This window comes from Oxyura jamaicensis, chromosome 4, assembly GCF_011077185.1.
Source record: "Oxyura jamaicensis isolate SHBP4307 breed ruddy duck chromosome 4, BPBGC_Ojam_1.0, whole genome shotgun sequence".
NCBI classification, from domain to species: Eukaryota; Metazoa; Chordata; class Aves; order Anseriformes; family Anatidae; genus Oxyura; species Oxyura jamaicensis.
The window spans coordinates 3,298,339-3,314,179 of NC_048896.1; the positions used below are offsets into that span (position 1 = coordinate 3,298,339).

General features: G+C 33.6%; 1 protein-coding gene across 1 annotated transcript in view; it reads left to right on the forward strand.

Moving 5' to 3' along the window:
• Positions 1–6,406: 6,406 nt before the first annotated feature.
• Positions 6,407–15,841, forward strand: part of KLHL4 (kelch like family member 4) — a 76,427-nt gene continuing 66,992 nt past the window's right edge. Inside the window, exon 1 of the mRNA XM_035323845.1 lies at positions 6,407–6,542. Within this exon, the coding sequence (XP_035179736.1) occupies positions 6,422–6,542 (121 nt within the window). The 5' untranslated portion in view covers positions 6,407–6,421. The remainder of the gene's footprint in view (positions 6,543–15,841) is intronic.

The following is a 15,841-nucleotide window of genomic DNA, read 5'->3' on the forward strand; positions in this document are numbered from 1 at the left end:
ACACTCTTTGTTCTCAGCACTCCTCAGCGTTCTAAGATTTATTACACATGAAACAGTACTTTACAACATGGGCCATAATGTAGCTACAGTATTACATCAAGACTGAAAATTAAATCGATTTCCACCCACTACAAATTTAAACAGGTTGTATTTCTTTGATATGTACTAGTAGCACACGGAGTTGGTTTTGATACATAAAATGGCTGTGGAGAAAAGCATTTTGTTTTATAATCACAATCACAGTTTTATGAATTCGGTTACTTACACCTAAAACGGTAGTCTGGAATCAGCTAAACCCTTGGCTTTAAGGATATGCCTCTTTCATTAATAGACAAAAGTCACAGTCTAGCAACTTACTGTGATTAGGCAGGAAATTGATGGAAGATTTATCTTTGATCCTATTTATTAATAAAGATAAATAGAGACCTGTTTTTGTGAATATAACAGTGATATTATTAATAGAAGAAAGGAAGCTGTTTCCCTGAATGCAACTTCCTAACACTTTGCCTGAAAATTCATCTTCCTCATCAGGCTGTGCTGACTCTTCCTTCCTTGTCTCACTGTCAAATCTCAGCTACTCAACTAAGTTACCTTAATTACTCAAGTTCTTTCCTCTTCAAACAGTCTTTACACTTGCATGGTCTTGCTATGAATGAATGTCAACATTAAGTGATTATATTTTTTCAATTTTTAATCAGTTCTGATGGACATGTGAAAATTTACCTACAGTTAAAAAATCATTTGGGGAAATATATATATATATTTTAAATTAAGTATGCCTAGATGATGGACAAGTTTATAACTGTATTAGAATAGTAACATGGGAAATAACAGAAAACATTTTGAAGATAATTATTTTATGGCAGGACAGCATTAGATAAGTTGTCATGATAAAATTTTCATTTTGTGTTTCAACAAAATAGCCACCTAAGTTTAAAAATAAATGCTCTTCTCTATTGACAGGTTATTTTGATCTCTGATTTTGACATTCCTAATACTTTTTTGGGTTTTTCCATTTCCCAAGCACTAGTAGAAGGAAATGAAATCCAATCGCATCTACATCGAGAATATTTTTTTCTCCACATAAGCAATGTGGTGATAATTATCACAATGAAGACAGATGGCAGATGCTAATTTCTACCCAACTGATATACAGTGAGTTTTCATCAACTTGTAAGCTAGTTTGAAAGCCTCATTAGATGACCTGAATTTGCTGGGCAGAAAGCATATGGTCAGCAAAATTAGAAAGAGAAAGAAATGTGATTAGTTTTCCTGTCTTCCCAAATCTGCCAGGTCTATTTGAGTAGTCCTGCAGAGGTTTCTTACCTCATACACATATACATACAAGTAACTGTAAACTTGAAGAACTCTAAATGTTATATATAGGAATATCTATTAACTACATGCATTAGAATCTCCACCCATGTTTCTGCCTCTTGTTGGTTTACAGCACTTATTTAGTAACAGTAGTTAAATTCTTATCATCCTGGGATTCCAGAAACTCCTCACAGTTCATATAAGAATGTTATGTTTCTGGAGACCACAATTAAAGAAAAACAGAGGAAAATACAAATCCAGAACTATGGATCTAAAAATATTTCTCCTTTTTAAAGCTTATAGGCTAACTGAATTTCATTGCTGAACACTTCAGATTTTTCAGCAATGCTCAGTTCTATGCCATAGAAAATGAATGTTACTTCTCATTTACTGAAAACTGATCTCACAGTATATCAACATCCTCGAACACTGTATCAAACACTATGGTGGCTGCAGAACAGGTGTAACAAATTTACTTTCAAATGCACTTAAATATAGAATTCCTTTCTGCACATTATCTCTACTATAAAGCTGTCTCTACTATGAAGTATTTATGCTAGAACACTACTTTCTATCTCTCATCAGCAGGTGGCTTCCTTTCTCCTATGTTAAAATTTCAGGTATTTAAACAAAGCCTCTTTATGGCCTCTTTATGTACAATTAAGATTTGCTTTAACTAGTGAATCCAAAATTTAAAAATAAATTATTAATAGTGGGACAAAATTGGGGTACAGGAAGTATGAAATCTTTGAATTTCAATGTCTTTACAACCTGAGTTTCGTCTAAAATGCTGTTCCAACTCCTTTCACGCTTTCATGTAGTTTACATAAAACACATTTATTGCTGTGAGATGGATAACAGTATATTCAAACATTAGTAGAGAATCAAGAACGTAATTTCCCCAGCCTACTCTGTACACGTTTTAATGGGATGACTTTGGATATTGCATTGCAGGAGGAACATGGGCCAATCAGAGAGGATCAAAAGGACAGCAGTGAGACTGATTCAGGTATTTGGGTCTGCAGGATCTCATATGTGAAGAAACTGCATGTAAAAAAAAAAAAAAAAAAAAGGCTGCAGGAATTGGGCTTACTCTAGACTAGAAAAGAGAAGATATATTTCAGTCTCAAATACTTCTATGAAGAAAAAGGTAATAATCCACACATACATAGTGGATGACCATGAAATAATGATGAGAAGAAAATGGAAGAATCCGAGAACAAATCAGACATCATTCATCAGGAATTACAGTATTTGATCCCTCTTCTTTGGTATCAAAGTACACTACCATTCAAGGTGCCCTTCAATCATATATATTTTTAAATCATTAAATGGCAATTTTATGTAAACAACAAAAGCATCACTGCATTCCTAGCTCAGTAAGAATTTAAAACTAAATATATATGCATACGTTTACTTGGCAAAACAATTTTTTTGTGTGTTCTCCAGGTAATATTTCTCATAACTCAACTGAGTTAATAATACATATCCCAAACACTATGATAAGTAAACAGAAAGAAAGAAACAGGGAACTAGGAGACCATGAATTAGTCCACAGATCCAGGAAATTCAAAATATTTAACTCCCTGCTTTCAAATCAAAATCAGGAAATCCTGATGACCTTATGAGCAATATTATGGAAGGGTTTCGATTCCCCGCCCCCCCCCTTTTTTCTCCTCTTTTACAGCTCTGAACATTCATATTTTACTACAATCTCCTATAGGCTTCTATAGAGCATCTTCTCATGTCTACATATGAGATCTTTTATTGATTGGACTGGCAGCGCTGATGATTGCTGGAAGTATTCTTACTAGTTAAACAAGCCAAAAGACAAAAAACAATTATAGAATTACAGGGTAAAAAAATATTGTGAAGGCTCTGAAACAAAATCAAAAACTAACTACTGATGGCACAGGTGACAAAAAATAGGTAATTAACAATTAGATAACCATCTAGAGAACTTAAAATGAATGATCATGAACATGCAGCATACATGCTGTGAAGAAGAGGGAACAGGAGCTCCATTATTGTTTTTATTTGTAATATCCAAGTTGGTGGGCATCTCCAAACTCAACATCCAAAAGAAGTCCAAGACATTAAAATAATAAAAAGAAAATAAGGAACCACCAAGTAATTGAAATAATAGTGAACTGTACTGCTCTTTTTTTTTTTAGTGTCAATATGTACTGTCACATAATGTTAGAGTTTGTGCAACATATATTATGGACAGTACACTGCCTTGAATCCAATGACAGATTTTTTGAAAGCTCAGCTGGAAAGATGAACTTGTGATAAATTATTTGCAATGGCATTATTACTTGATTTTTTAAAATTATTATTATTATTATTTCAGTAACATTTATTTTTCCCCAAAGCAATTTCAACTATTGCCTTACATACCTTTTATTTAATTTTAAATCAATAATGCAATGGGAATATATCCTCGGTATTCAAAAATGACATTTCTCCTTTGTTTTCAGAACACACAAACCAAACAAAAATCAATACTTTATATTTCCACACTTTGATAAGAAGGGTAATAAAGCAGCAGGCTTACAGTGCTGTATAATATTAATTATGGAGCTTTTCAAGAAAATTTGCTGAGATTTAAAAATAATTATTGGTAATCCAGCACTACAGTTCTTTATCATGTGCTACAACAGTTTCGGAGAACTTGTGCATCAGTATATAACCTGAAACACATTACACTAGGTGTAATTCTTTGCAACTTCTCCAGTGAAGAATGTACTTATAAACCACATTTAAAAGCTAAAACATTTCACTTTTTTTTTCTGTAAGAGAAAATGATGCTAGTTACATGATGAAATGCATTGACGATAAACCAACACTCCTGCAATATTCATAGAATCATATCTAACACAGAGAAGCATTCATCTGGAGTCGAATAGTGGTTGTTAGTGGGAGAGAAACATAGGAAAAGAAGAAAGGTTATTGTGAAGGCATTAATTTTTCTTCTTTTTTTTTTTTTTTTTTTTTTTTAGAAGAAAAACAACTTTCCAAGATAGACCTTTTTGGTGAATATTACAAGACAATCAAGATCTACTTTAGAATTATTTATAAAGCGCGCTTTGATAAAAAACTTATACTACTAGAATTTTATGAATCAACTTAGAGGGCAACTTTTCATATATTGTCTCAAAAGGATTGCTTTAACATTTTCTTAACATAAATTTAATTCCAACATAAGTGTAACTCACTCGCCAATTTTATTTACCTGATAAAACTCTAATGAATCATTAGCTGCCAATGAAATGTGCACATAAAAAAAATAGATGTTGTAAATGCAAAGTTATTAAACAGTGTGACTGAAAGGATAATAAGCCTAAACTGAAAATAGTTTTAGCAATATTGTTGAATGTTATTCTGTAAAATAAATGAAAGCTTTTACCAAAAAACCTCACTATTATTCATCTTAATGCATTCTCCTCTGGTGTCCTGAAATAATAATTGCCTACAAATAGCACAACACAAATTACTCAACATTATACTATGTGCTTTATCTTGATCCTCAAAGATCATTCTTAGATTATAAAAAAATAAGTAGTTATAGTTCCAGCTGCAACTGTCAATAATTTTTATTCCTTAGCTTTGCAACCATCTTGTAGGAAGTCTTTCTAACATTTCAAGGAAGTTCAAGATTTCTGGATATAATGTTTAGATATTTAAGAGTTAATATATTTACTCATTTTACTTTTTTTTTTTTTTTTCCCATTTGCACAGGGTACTGTTGTACATTGCCATATGAACTCAGAGGTCAGGTACCTTTTCTTGGAGCACATTATCATTTGATTCAAGGTCACTAACATTAACGTCAATTGTAAGCGTCTGGTGGATTGTTCATTCCCTTCCAGTGTGACATATGATTACAAATTTTATTTTTAAATTATTTACAGCAATTTTCATTCTTTCTCATCACTATTTGCTCTGGACATGGGAAAAAAAAAGATAATTCATGTTTACTAAAGCAGACCTCATAACAGGCCATGCTGATTTCCAGCAATTTTCAATTGCAAAATTCAGTTAACACAAGAAAGAGGCTATAGAACTAAGATGTAAAAAAGATGCCTCATCCTGCTAGGCTTTTGGATGCAATTTTAGGAAAACAAAACCCATAACAGTTCCAGTGAACTTTTACAGTCTACTTCTGTGTCTGAAGATATTAACTTAAGCTGAGGTACCTGGTTTAAGCTGGACCAATTTTTAGTTGCTTTTCCTTTTTTTATATATGCTTGTCAGAAAGCAGGAATGAAATTCAAAACTGTATTTACCTTTCTTACATGGCCATTTTAATTCAGAAGGCAGCTAAATAAACAGATAAAGTCAGAGGTACATACCATATTCTATCACATGTATTAAAACCACCTCAGCTTCTGAAGAAAAAGCAAATTGTGCTTTAAAATCATACCACTATTACAACCCTCAAATGGGAAGCAAGGGAAGTGAAATCATATTGTGATTTACTCATGAGTGCTAATACTAAACTCTACAGAGATCAGATACTATTTAAGGAATCAAAACTAGTTGGATAAATTTTTACATAACTGTATCCTGTTGGAACATGTTCCTAACCAAATTGGAAATATGGAATAAAAATTAAGTGCAATTTTCTTTCTTGATGTCATCCCGTTTCAGCATTTTCCAATTAAAGTATTTGTTATGGTAGTTCCAAATTTAAATGAATAAATTAAAATTAAATAAAATTAAATTTTAAAATGAGTTAGCCCCTATAGAACAGACAAGTAATGATTTCTGGAGCAATTTCTGAAATATTTACATTTAGAGACTGGAAAATTTCCTACAATCTCAAGAAACACATGGTGGTAGTAGTCAGGCATAACACAATCTTGAGGATACATGTTGTTCAGAAAGCTGAAAGTAAAGACCTCAGGAAATGATCTTTGGTAAAGGCATTATTTAATGTAGATGTTGAAGGAAGTTCAATGGAAAACATTTATCAGAAATTTCCGCCTAGAGAGGAAGATATGCTGTTTTAGGGGAAAATACAAATATTACTCAGCAGACCAAGGGCAAAGGAAATAGGAAATGGGCTAGAGAGTTCTCTAAAATAATCTGTCACTGAAACATGAGAACATACGTGTCTGTTGACAATTCTTTTATTTCAAAGCCTTCCACGACTCAAGATCCTTTTGCAGCACTGTGCCATTATCTGAAAGTTGGCTACTTCCATTTCAGACTTATAAAAGGTAGGATAAAAAAATTAATTTGGTTCCTATGTTGACATATCATTTGCATGTTTATTATTTGAGCCTTTGGAGTAACTCATAGGAAAACCAAGAGCTTATCACAGAAACAATACATCTTAGAAAAGCTGAAGCAGCTGTCTTTGCTGCTTTTTACAGACTGCAGAGAAATGGCAATGATGCGGCCAAAATCTTTTAGGAGTCCCTCTTGATGAAAGGGCAGAGTACACCTCTCCAAAGGGTCTCACGTCTGAGTCTGCCCAGGTTTTGACAAGGGGTGGAGCACTCCCTTTGGGAGCTGATATGCAGAAGAGGAAACATCTACTCCTCATATGCAACACATAATCTGTGTGTGGGTAGAGAGAAAGATTGTGCTTTGAAATCTGCATTTTTAACCTTGAAATACTTGACTATACAAGGACTAAATTACAATAGTGTAATTTAGAACATGTATATTAGGGTCAGCTTCCAAAGACATTTAGCCTCATTAATAATTTAAATTTCAGGTAATAAGGTAAAATAGCTGCTTGTTTGAGTGAAGAGAAAATACATACTTATTAACATTTAAGTAATTGTAATTTTATTGCCATACTATTGGTCACATTAAGAGAAAAATATCTCCTCACACAGGGGAATATACTAACAACCCTTCCATCAGCTGTATTGTTCATTGTCCAGTTTAATTAAAATAAAATCTCTCCAAGTTAAAAATAAATGTTAGAAATCACAGCTAATGCAATTAGAGTTGTATTATGTCTTATACAACTCAGTATTACTGGAATGCCCTCAGTTTGACAGATGCTTTCCAGGCTTATCTGAAAACACATTATATGGAATATTCATACTGCTTAATTCCAGATACCAGTAATATGAAACAAAACTCTCTATATTCCTCAGTGGAAAAAGAGAGGCTTCTCCAGAGGGTGATTTAAGGGCAACTAAATTAGGCCTGTTCTTCTGAATTACACTCAGAAGGCTCATAAAGCTAGGCAAAGTGAGCATGTCCTACAATGTCTGCTATCAAGAATACAAAAAAAGATCAAGCCAGGAAGAAGCAATACTTTAGGTGAATAATCAGCATGACTGCAATCTTTCACTCAACTCGGTGCTTGTCTCTGTATACCCTTCTCTGTTGTTGACTGTTTGTACCTTTTCCCTCACACCACCTTCTGGTTTAAATTACAGTATAATGTATTCCTGACCACAACCTTAATTTACAGTGTAGATAAATAAATGATTTCATTTAAGAAAAATTCAACTAGATAGTGCCTCACATGCCTAAATGCTTACAACATTTCTGTAGTAGGCTTTAGTTTATTGTACATGAACAGAGAAAGTGGATCTTTATAAAACATCTCAGTGGAGAAAAAACAGTTTAAAGTATTCTCATTCATAAAGCTTGATAACCTCAAGAACGCTAAAATGACTGTGGTTGATGCAGATAAATTTGATGGCAAGAAAAGAGGAATGTAAGAATCAAAGAGTAGGGCCTAACGATAGAAGCAATTTAAGCATGATTTTGTTGAAAGGAGAAAGACAAATTACACAAATTAGTTGGGAGATATGATTACATCAGCAAACATGAAAGATGCTCTCTGTGGCTTTGTTTTTATTTCTGTAATTCATCACGCTTCCCTTGGCAATGCAGTGAGGGGTTCCCTGAGTCGCATGGCCTGCTCTCTGGGTCTGGCCTGATTCTGCAGGGCATGGATGCTCTGCCTCCCAGAGGCTCTCCTGGCAGCATCCCAAAAGCACTGAGCCTGCCCGTTGTGCACACTGGGGGACTGACTGGAGGGTTGTAGTACTGGTTTCTTTTCCAGCTGTCATTTTGAAACACTACCTGAATGCATAAAGCAATGTGGCACTGCATGGTTTCCTCCCATGCAGAGGCAGGATACGGCAAAGCATGCCTGGAGAGTGCCTCAATAACTACTCTAAAGCACAGATTCAGTGGAAGGAGTTAAAAAAGGGAAAAGCATGAAGAAAACAATCCAGTTACCTCCAAGTTTCATGACATTTTTATATATTTAGATAGTTCTATCTTTTTTTAAACACTGGGTATCTCAAAGCTGTGTAGGTAGTGATGACAGCTAAGTACTCAAATGCCTATGTAAAGTGAGATATCAGATTCAGATAATTTTCTCAAGAAGAGTTCGTGTAAAAATAACTACCACCTTGCTGGCAGCATCAATAAAAAGTGATCATCTTGCCTAATTCTCTTTTACAGTAGAGATGACTTCCATTGGATCAGGTGTGGGGAATACATTTGGGATGAGGAAATTTGTATTTCACCTTGCTCTTTCTATAAGTACTGCTTAGATAACTGTAAGGTTTAGGTTCCACTGTAAGAGCTACTAGCCTGGCGGTTTATTTTTAAACACTTCTTTAGCTTGCCTGTTCATTGTACTGTTAATATATTATGCAACCTACTGAAAAATAGTCAATATATTTATTTCTTTTTTAGTCCTATAGTTAAGAAATATATCTATATTTGTTAAAATCTGAACAATTTCAGACTGCAACAGCAAATTAACTTTACTCACACCTGGAGCTGAACTATAAAATACTAGCAAAGAAACACCTTCAGAAAACACCCAGCACAGAACAAGGCGATGCATCATTTTAAGTATCAATTTCTGCACATACTTACCATATCTAGCATGTTTTCTGTATTCATTAGAACAGATTCTAATGTAGGAAACTGAGAACTGACTGAGTACGTGCCTATAAGTCCTGGAGGATTGACCACACCCCATTTGCAAACCATTTGCTAACACATCTACAGCTGTGCAAAGCAGGGTCCTTTAACACTCTGTTCTGGTGAGGCCTGTGCTCCTCGATTTAAATCTGTGTGGAGTAAAATATGTTCTCCACAAATATAAAAGATCAAAATATGTAGTGATGACAGGGTATGTAGAAAAATCGAATCCACAGATGCCCATTTTAGAGAGGAAGAAACAAAATTACTCTCAGAGCACAAAAGACATGAGTAATCTCTATGCAAAATTTACACATTATATACAGCTATTGTAAAATTCCAGTTAATTCCCTTTTACAAAATGCTGTGATCCTATACTGGTGCTAAATAAAACATCTTGTATTTAGCGTATACTCATTTATCTAAAATATTTTTTAAAGTATTAGATGATTCTAAGTGGCCATGCTATCCCACCACTTTATATTGGACCAAACTGTTCAATATCTATTTTCACAGTTTAGCAGTACTTACCTTGCTTTTGAGTATACATGGATAAATGAAAACTTAGGGTAACTGTGTATTGAGCAGCTGTATTTTAGAATTTGGCACAATGAGTCTTCAAAAACAAATGAGGTGGGATTAGTTATTTGACTTCTGTATCAACAAGATTGAACAATCTGAAGTGTGCAATACATTTCAGTATTTGGTTCAGAAAAGGAACAGGATTGTCTACTATTTCTCTTATGAAAATACAAAGTCTTGACATAAAACCTTGTTTACTATATACTGGATAATTATCTTGTCGAATAATAAGACAATGTCAGTTTTTTTTCATTAACTTAAGATACTATAAATTACATGGAAAATGTCCAAGGAACAATAATATCTAGTAACATCATCCCTTGGAGGAGCTATGTTTTTTTATGTCTCTCTCTACACTGCACATTCAGGATTTTTAGACAGAAAAAGCCCCCAGATTCATCCCACAGACTGAAATGTAAGTACCCAGAAGGGTAAATCAGCTCCATCAAAGTCTGTATGTCATATTATATTTACAACCAGATCCAACTGCATGATGATTGGTATAACATAATCTAGATCAGGCTCACTGAACAAGGTCAATGGGATGGAAGAATTTGCATCCGTCTCGCTTTCCCTTACCAAAGAATATATATATGCATCTGTTATAGCAGCAGATAGTCTGACCAATGCTTTCTCATTTATTCCTCTATGCAAATCCAGCATATCTCAAAAATTCTGCAGTATACACTACAAATAACTTTGTGCTATAAATAATCTGCAAAAATATGCACAAACCAAACCAAACCAAAACACCACCATGTATTTTAGGGTGGCAGTCTGCTTAGCTGTGGTGAAAGCCCACAAATTCTTAAATATATGACTTGTAACTTGAGTAGTGGGCTAATTTTGCTCTGTAACTCTGGAATGATTTTCAATTTAAAAAGGTCATTTGGGGATATATTTGATCAGTACAAATAAAGTAAGACCTAAAGCATGATTAAAGATACTAGATTGCCAGTGTATTTCAGGGATCTTTGCAGTTACATGTGGAAAAATTAAAAAACACAGGCTAATTCAGGCTGAAAGAGTCCTCTGGAGCTCCTAGTCCACCTAGCCCAAATTTTGGGACAAGATTGATTTTTTTTTTTTTTTTTCCTATTTATTTTTACTTTTATGACCCTAAGAACCGTAGAAGAGAACCAACAGTCTACTTGGTTCGCAGTCTTGCAGAGGAAGACAATGAGGTATCACCTGTTTCAGACTGAGGTATGGACACATATGGTTTAGATTGGATACATCTCAGAACAGTCTGGTTTATTAATACTGTAGAAAATATCTAGCCAATATTGTATTTCAGATGTGGGCTGAACAGATTGTTAAATGTTTCCAATACAGAGTGAAATGTTCTCATGTTCTTTGAACTGCTGCAAGTCATGGATTTGGGAGTGCAAAACAGTAAATGACTCACAGGCAACCTGGTACAATAGGATTTAGTGTGCCTTTATTGTCTGAGAGATACAAACAAATGTCAAAAACCACCCCCCAGAAAAACTCAAAAGAGCAAAGCAAACTCCAGTGCAAATAATATTTCAACTTTTAGTTGAAGGGATTTAGGTATCTTAATTTTATAAAAATGTTTTTACAAATCAGATACACAAAACTTGTACATTATAATCCCACACTGTTTCAGTTTTAATTATTATTATTATTATTTTCTGTGCCTACTCTTCACATTGTCAATATTTCTTTGATTCATTTTGGTTGTATCAGTATTTTTAGAATTTCAAAATAATTGAACAGTATCAAGAAGTCTGAGACATGGAAACTTGTATAACAGCTTGTATGACACTACATTAAAATGGAAAAGAACATGTGACACCGTTATCAACTTGCAATAGCTGATATAGCACACACTGAATCTCTAGAGACACTGGGAGCATATTGAAACAAGTCGTGTAATACGACAAGCAAATTGTATGCTATCATTCATAAAAGGAGTTACTGATAGTCAAAGAAAATTGTTTAGAGCATGCAAAATAACTCATAACAGATAATCTACAATGGTTATAAGCTTTGGTGCTTGTGAGGATATACTATTCAAGTAATTTGAAATTCAATTAGATTCTATTTTTATTTCCATTCTTGTTTTAGGAGGCATAATGAAAAAATGTCTTTGAAAACATAATAAATTAGCCCACATTCAGCTTTTGATTGCTTACTTAATCCACACTTCTGTATGTCGCCATAATACTTTATCATTTTATGTTCATAACTATTCAGTGAATCTTCTGGATAAACACACTGAAATGCTTTGTGAGGTGAAGATCTGATGATACATCTTTTTATTTCTTTTCACTAACTGTAGCTAAACTAGTTCCTTTTTCTAAGCATTCCACTCAAACTTCACAAAAATCCTTTCCACGCTACTGGTTCAAAACCTAGCCATTCCAAAGCACTCAGGATATCACTTCCCTCAACATGTCTGGGTGTAGTACTGTAACATCTTTCAGTTTACTGTCTTTAAGCCAGTTTACTTGGGTCACCTCAATTTTATGGCTCTCTCCTCCATTGTATCCACTCTTCATCAAGAATAAGCAGCTGGCAAAGGAGTCAAGAGCAAGATGCCTATAATTCTCTTCAAACTTCATGGCTTTACAAACTTTTGCCAATGGTGAACCAGTCGGTATGACTGAAGTGAATGCAGATGATGAGAGTGATTGGCAGAGTATCTAACTACATCACAGGGTTAGGAAGAAATACGGTGAAGCTGAGCAGAGGTAGAATATGTGGAAGAAGTAATTCTACATAAGCCTTGAAAATGTCTGGAGGCTTTTTTGAAAACTGACTTTCAGTACTTCTTCAGAAATTTTGCTGTGTCCTGAAAGTCAGTGATATTTTGACAGTGGAGCATGCATTTATTATTCATCTTTTACTCAGATATTCCGAGTTATTCTTATTTGGTTGTTTATTCATCTTGTATGGATTAGAGTCTTTCAGTAAATGTTAAGTAAGAATTTGAATATATTATGTAGTTTCCGACATATATTCAGTACAAAACCTCTATTAAAGAAAGGCTGCATGATTTTAGCAAATAGCAGATCAAAGCTGCCTGTGAGAAGCAGTGGTGACTTAATAAGAGAACTGGGATTGCTTTCCAAAGGCCACTCTTAATCCTTTCATATAAAATTAGTATATGGAAGTAGGCTCAGGTCATATTTCAAATATATATATATATATATATATATATATATTTTTTTTTCTGTAATTAAAAAGCCTAACTTGAGTATTTGTCTAAAATTTGTCTAAAATTACTAAACACGTGACTATAAAAAGCTTTAAACCAACTTCCTTTAAATCCTAATGCATGATACACACACACACACACACACAAAAAAAAAGCCATGGAAATGAATGCAGCATTGCTGCCACAACTTGATGACAGATATTTTCATTTAATATACCATGTATAAATAATTAATTTTTGAACTCTGACATTACTGCACTAGAAAAGCTGCTGTGCACAAATTTAGATCTCTACATATGCATAGTGAAAGCGCTCATTTATTCTATCATATATATTTTTGAAGATTTATACATAACATAATGGTACAAATGGAAAACACAGGAAATCGAAGTACTAACCATTTCTATTCCTAGAAGCGTAAAATTTTCTACACATAGTGAGATCAAATGCATAATGTGTGCCATGATGTAACCTACTAAAGATACAAAATGCTTAAACAGCAAGTTATGAATAATTACTGTTCACTCTTGGATACTTGTTCTCACCTACTACTTTTTAAAATCATTAAGAACATCTTAACAATACTATTTTTAGTGTAAAATGTGTTTAACTAGGCCAGTAGTCCTAATGCAGTTCCCACAAGTTTTGAAGTTTTACCAATAAAATGCCCCATCTGAGAATTAATTGAAAGAAATAGGGTTTAATTTTTGGCTCATATTTTATAGTTAAAAACACATTTAGATTCTCGCTATAATGGGGTGAATTTTCAACTGTGAAGACCAACAGAAATACATCTAATATACCACACTAAAAAGGACAGAAAGGACAGACATGTTTTTTCCCCCACTTACGACAGCTCAGCAGGACATAAAATTTAAGCAAGTAGAGCAGTCTTAACTATTCTAGAGCAAGTTAAAAATAATTTTGAAGTTTGTCTTAGCATATACTCTGGAAGATAAATTGCACATTCCTTTAACAGCCTTAGGTATTTGGCTCTATGCATCCAAAGTCAGATAAAAATAATAGTAATCCAGAAAGAATGTAAATGTATCTGTCTTTTCTTATTCAACAAAAGACAGAAGGGAGATACTTGAGTCCTGTACTGCTTACATAGATACTGTAAATTATTTTGCTGATCTCTGTTATTGAATTGCTAAGAAACAATTAGTTTCCAAGAGTAATCAATCAGGTAGAGGCCCTGTTTGAAATGATACGAAATAAGAAGTTAGTAATTCATAAATCTCTACATTTTCCCCCCATGTAAATATGTCAGCAATGCTTCTTTTGAATATATTTTGTTTGAAGCAGTATTTCCTAGATAAGAAATAATAATCACACTTCTTTCATCTGTTTGGTTCATCTACTCCTATAGTTAAATCGTCCTTCAGCATTTTAATTGACTGCCAGTACTGTTCATGCTGTGAGAAGCATTGTCACAAGAGACTTAGAAATATAGTTATAACTGTATTTTAAGAGGTACCAACAGGGTTGTTATTATTATTATGTTGTAACAGCAAAAGAGCTAGCTTATGTTTAAATGGGTCTTTTCAGTTTAGGAAACTCATTGTTTGGAAACAACCTATTTGAATGTCTTTGTGAAACATAATGCAGATGCAGGAAAATGGCAGCATGCTTATGAAACTATTACTGTGAGTCCCATGGTTCCCCTCATCTTGTTTATACTCTGCTCTGAGTTCATTATCATCACACAGAACTAATGTGCTCTGTTCTGCTAAACTCACAACACAATCCACCGAACAAAAAGCTCTGTGAACAGCTCATGGCTGAACTAATAAATCCAGCCTTTCATTTGTTTATGTGTTATGTGTTTATGGTGTAAACACAACCCAACTGTCCCTTATCCCTGTATTGACAAAGGACATTAAACATCAATGCAACAATGACTTCTAAACCTCATCCCAGTCCTCCGTATTATCTCTTTCCCTAAAAGGTGCTCCTCCTTTTATGTAAACTGTCAGGGTTTCTGTACCTCCTCCAACCTGGCCAATTTTTAAAAACCAGACAGAAGTCTCTGTTTCATGCTTCAATAGACCTTTGTACTTTTAAAAAAGTCATTGTTGCACAAGTGACTATCTCTAGAAGGCTGCACAACAGTTTCCTGACAGCTTGTTTTGAAGAATTTTCTACTTCCTCCATTTTTTTCTAAGCTCTTCAGTAGATCTATTTCTTAACTGACTACATTACTGTGTAACACAGAAACCTCAAACAAAACAAGTTGCATTAGAAAGACTTACTTTCCATGAAATCTTATACAACAAATATTAATAATGTGCTGAAGGAATACATGGAAACAACTACTTATTGTTCATCTAGATTTATACTTTTAATTTGGAGTTATTAACCTAAAAGGTTTAGAATAGACTGCTATTTCGTTCTTGTCAAAGATAATATATATAACAGTTTTAAAAAAATAAATACATCCAAAATGGAACACATATCCATTTTACTTATGAAAGATTATTTTTGAAAACTAAGACAAACTTTTGTATTTGTCCCAAAGACATTTCTACTATTTCAACAAACAGCCAAAATATTATTCTGTTTTAAAAAACTCCGAGTTGGTCTGACAGTGCTTACAGCTTAAAGAATCACACAATCCTCAAGAAGCTGTTTTTAATCAGCTTCCCTTTATAATCAAGGGAACCATCATTAAGATGAAGCAGCTACATATCTGTTGAAATGCACAGTAGAGATAAAATCCAGTTTGTTTTTAAGTGTCACTGGAATGAAACCAGAGGTAAAATTTTCCTCCCTGTTGTTTTATTTTATTTTATTTTATTTTATTTTATTTTATTTTATTTTATTTTATTTTATTTT